General features: G+C 27.6%; 2 protein-coding genes across 2 annotated transcripts; both read right to left on the minus strand.

Annotated features, from left to right (window-relative positions):
* Nucleotides 1-1,132: 1,132 nt before the first annotated feature.
* LOC136090072 (general transcription factor II-I repeat domain-containing protein 2-like) lies at nucleotides 1,133-1,768 on the minus strand. Its single transcript, XM_065816181.1, has one exon. It carries the CDS (start codon nucleotides 1,766-1,768, stop codon nucleotides 1,133-1,135), a length of 636 nt encoding a protein of 211 aa, XP_065672253.1.
* A 135-nt stretch (nucleotides 1,769-1,903) lies between these two features.
* On the minus strand, nucleotides 1,904-2,602 carry LOC136090073 (general transcription factor II-I repeat domain-containing protein 2A-like). The gene has a single exon (XM_065816182.1). It carries the CDS (start codon nucleotides 2,600-2,602, stop codon nucleotides 1,904-1,906), a length of 699 nt encoding a protein of 232 aa, XP_065672254.1.
* Nucleotides 2,603-2,834: the final 232 nt, after the last annotated feature.

A 2,834-nucleotide genomic window follows, 5' to 3' on the forward strand; every position in this document is an offset into this window, starting at 1 on the left:
AATAAAATGTTTTTAGTTATTTTTAATTAATAGTTGATTCATTTTTGACTTTAAATTGTAAGGAAAACGAAAAAAATAATTATTCCAATATATATTTCACTCAAAACATTTTATGCAGTTTATGGCAGTTAATTATGCAGTTATAATGCAATTGTCAATTATTTTATTGTTAAATAATTCATAACTATTATAACTAAAAGTATATTATTCGTAATTTGTTATAAATTATTACCGGTTAGTCTTCTTAATATGAATTTAATTAGCTGAATATAACTTTTGCGAAATATTTTAAATTCTTCAGCTTAAATGAATTTAACTTGGCACGAATTTTTTGAAATTCTTTGAACCGTTTTTTTCATAGAATCTTTTGAATTCAATTTTTCAAAATGAAATCTTTTTCAGGATCAGCTAATAACTAAAAATAACTGAAAAAGTTTTTTTTTTTCATTATTATTTTAATGAAAAGAATAATTTTAAGTTTAGTCATACTAATAAAAACCACTTTCAGTAATAAAAACTTAGCTTGAGATGGTTTTTACATTTTAATAAGGGAAAGCGCCAATACTAATCAATACTAATCAATACTATCAAATACTATCAAATGATGCATCAATACTAGTCGATACTATCAAATAATACATTGCTAAAAATGCTTTATCAATACAAAATTTAAGGATTTAAAATAAAAGTTTTATGAAGCATAAATGATTGCAAAATATGTCGACAGATCTGCCAAACATATTATGTCGTAACAACCCTGCTTATAGCTTTGCATAATAAAACTTTTTAGGGTTTCTTTTTGTTTTTAAATATATTTTTGTAGTTTTTATATGTCATTTCGTTTTTATAAGCTGTTTTTTTTAAAGTATTTATCATATAATTTTTGTTTTCTTTTTGAAGTTTTTAGTAACCCATAAGACATCCATGGAGTCATAACTGTTTTTGTGTGTTTACAACAGGGATGTCCAACCTTTTTACAGTAAGGGCCATTAATTCGTTTCAAAATCAACTTGAGGGCCACAAACATAAAATACCCAAAATAAAAATTATTAAATTTGAAGTTTTTATTTAAATTTAAATAAACAGTTACACTCATAGTTAAGGTTCAAAGTGAAGTTATACAAAAGTTCGATCAATGTGAAACTTGACACTGTTTTTTTTTGCATAAATGATCTATGTCTGCTTTTATATTTGATGATGCAATTCGAAGGGTATTAGTAATGTGTTCATCTGTCAATCTATTTCTCTGTTCTGTTTTTACATGCTTCATTTTTGAGAATAACTGTTCGCAGTTGTATGTGCTTCCAAAAAGTGAAAAATATTTAATAGCATGTCTGCACAAATGAGGAAAAACTTCAATGCATTTTTTATAAAATTCTAACAATTCTACTTCTTTGTAGGCTTCTTTAAGATCTTTATTGTTTTGCAATTCTATTAATTCCATTTGAAATTCATTTCTAACTGTCTCAGCTTTGATGGAAAATGGATGCGCAAATAAGTCTAACTCATTTTTTTCCTTTTTAAAATCACAGAATCTTGTGTCAAATTCATCAATTAATTTTAAAATAAGAGTACAATATCTTTCAGAGTCAATTGTATTAATATTTCTTTCTGATAATGCCTTGAAATGGACAAGTACTTTAGAACTTAATTGTTGTTTCAGAAGTTTTAATTTTAAAACAAATGTTTCTACATTTTCAAACAATTTACTAATAAGTTGATCTTTACCCTGCAACTTAAGATTTAATTCCATTAACATCTGAGTCATGTCAATCAAAAATGCCAAATCATTCAGACAGTCAATATTTTCAAGCAAGCTTGTGTCTTTCCCTTTAATTTTTAGAAACAGCACTATTTCAGGCAATAGTATCCAAAATCTTTTCAGAGTAGCAGCTCGACTAAGTCATCTAACCTGGCTGAAATAAATTACATCTTCAGCCTCACTACCACAACCTTCAAGTAATTGTTTGAACTGTCTGTGATTAAGGCCACGACTTCTTATAAAGTTAACAGTATGAATAACAAGTTCCATAACATTCTTCATCTCCAATACTTTTGCACATAACTGCTCTTGGTGTATAATGCAGTGATATGAAATAATTTCATGATTAATGGATTTCTTAAGTAATGCAATAAATCCAATATTTTTTCCTGTTAGTGCACTTGCTCCATCTGTAGTGACACCACAGAGTTTCTTTTCTGGTAATTCAAATTTCACCAATGTTTTTTTCACTTCAGAGAGAATATCTTCTCCTCTTGTTGTGTCCTTCATATGATTAATATCTAACAGTTCTTCAATTACTTCAAAGTTACTAGTTATACCTCTAATAAAAATGGCTAGCTGAGCAGTATCACCTCTGTCTGTTGATTCATCCAGTGCCAGACTATAGGCTTCACATTTATTTAATTTTTCTTTTAATGATAATTCAATATTTTTTGATAGATCTTCAACTCTTCTAGCAATAGTCTGGTGTGAGAGGCTAAGATCTTCAACAGTAGGTGTTTTTTCAGGACATATCTCTTTACAAAATATTTTTAAACAGTTTTTTAATAAATCTCCAGTACAAAAAGGTTTACCACTTTTTGCAATAGCTTCTGCCATTAAAAAACTTTTATTTGGTAGCACTGTAAGAGCTAATCACTTTAGTTTTCATCACTGATTGTTGTGCAAGAAAAGTTTTCTTCAACAATTCAATCTTATCAATTCGAAATTGGCCTTTAAATTTGTCATAACTTACAGCATGTTTTGTAGTGTAGTGCCTGTTCACATTATAACTTTTACACACGGCAATTTTCTCCAAACAAATTAGACATATAATAGAATTACTTTGTTC

Source organism: Hydra vulgaris, chromosome 13 (assembly GCF_038396675.1).
Source record: "Hydra vulgaris chromosome 13, alternate assembly HydraT2T_AEP".
NCBI lineage: Eukaryota > Metazoa > Cnidaria > Hydrozoa > Anthoathecata > Hydridae > Hydra > Hydra vulgaris.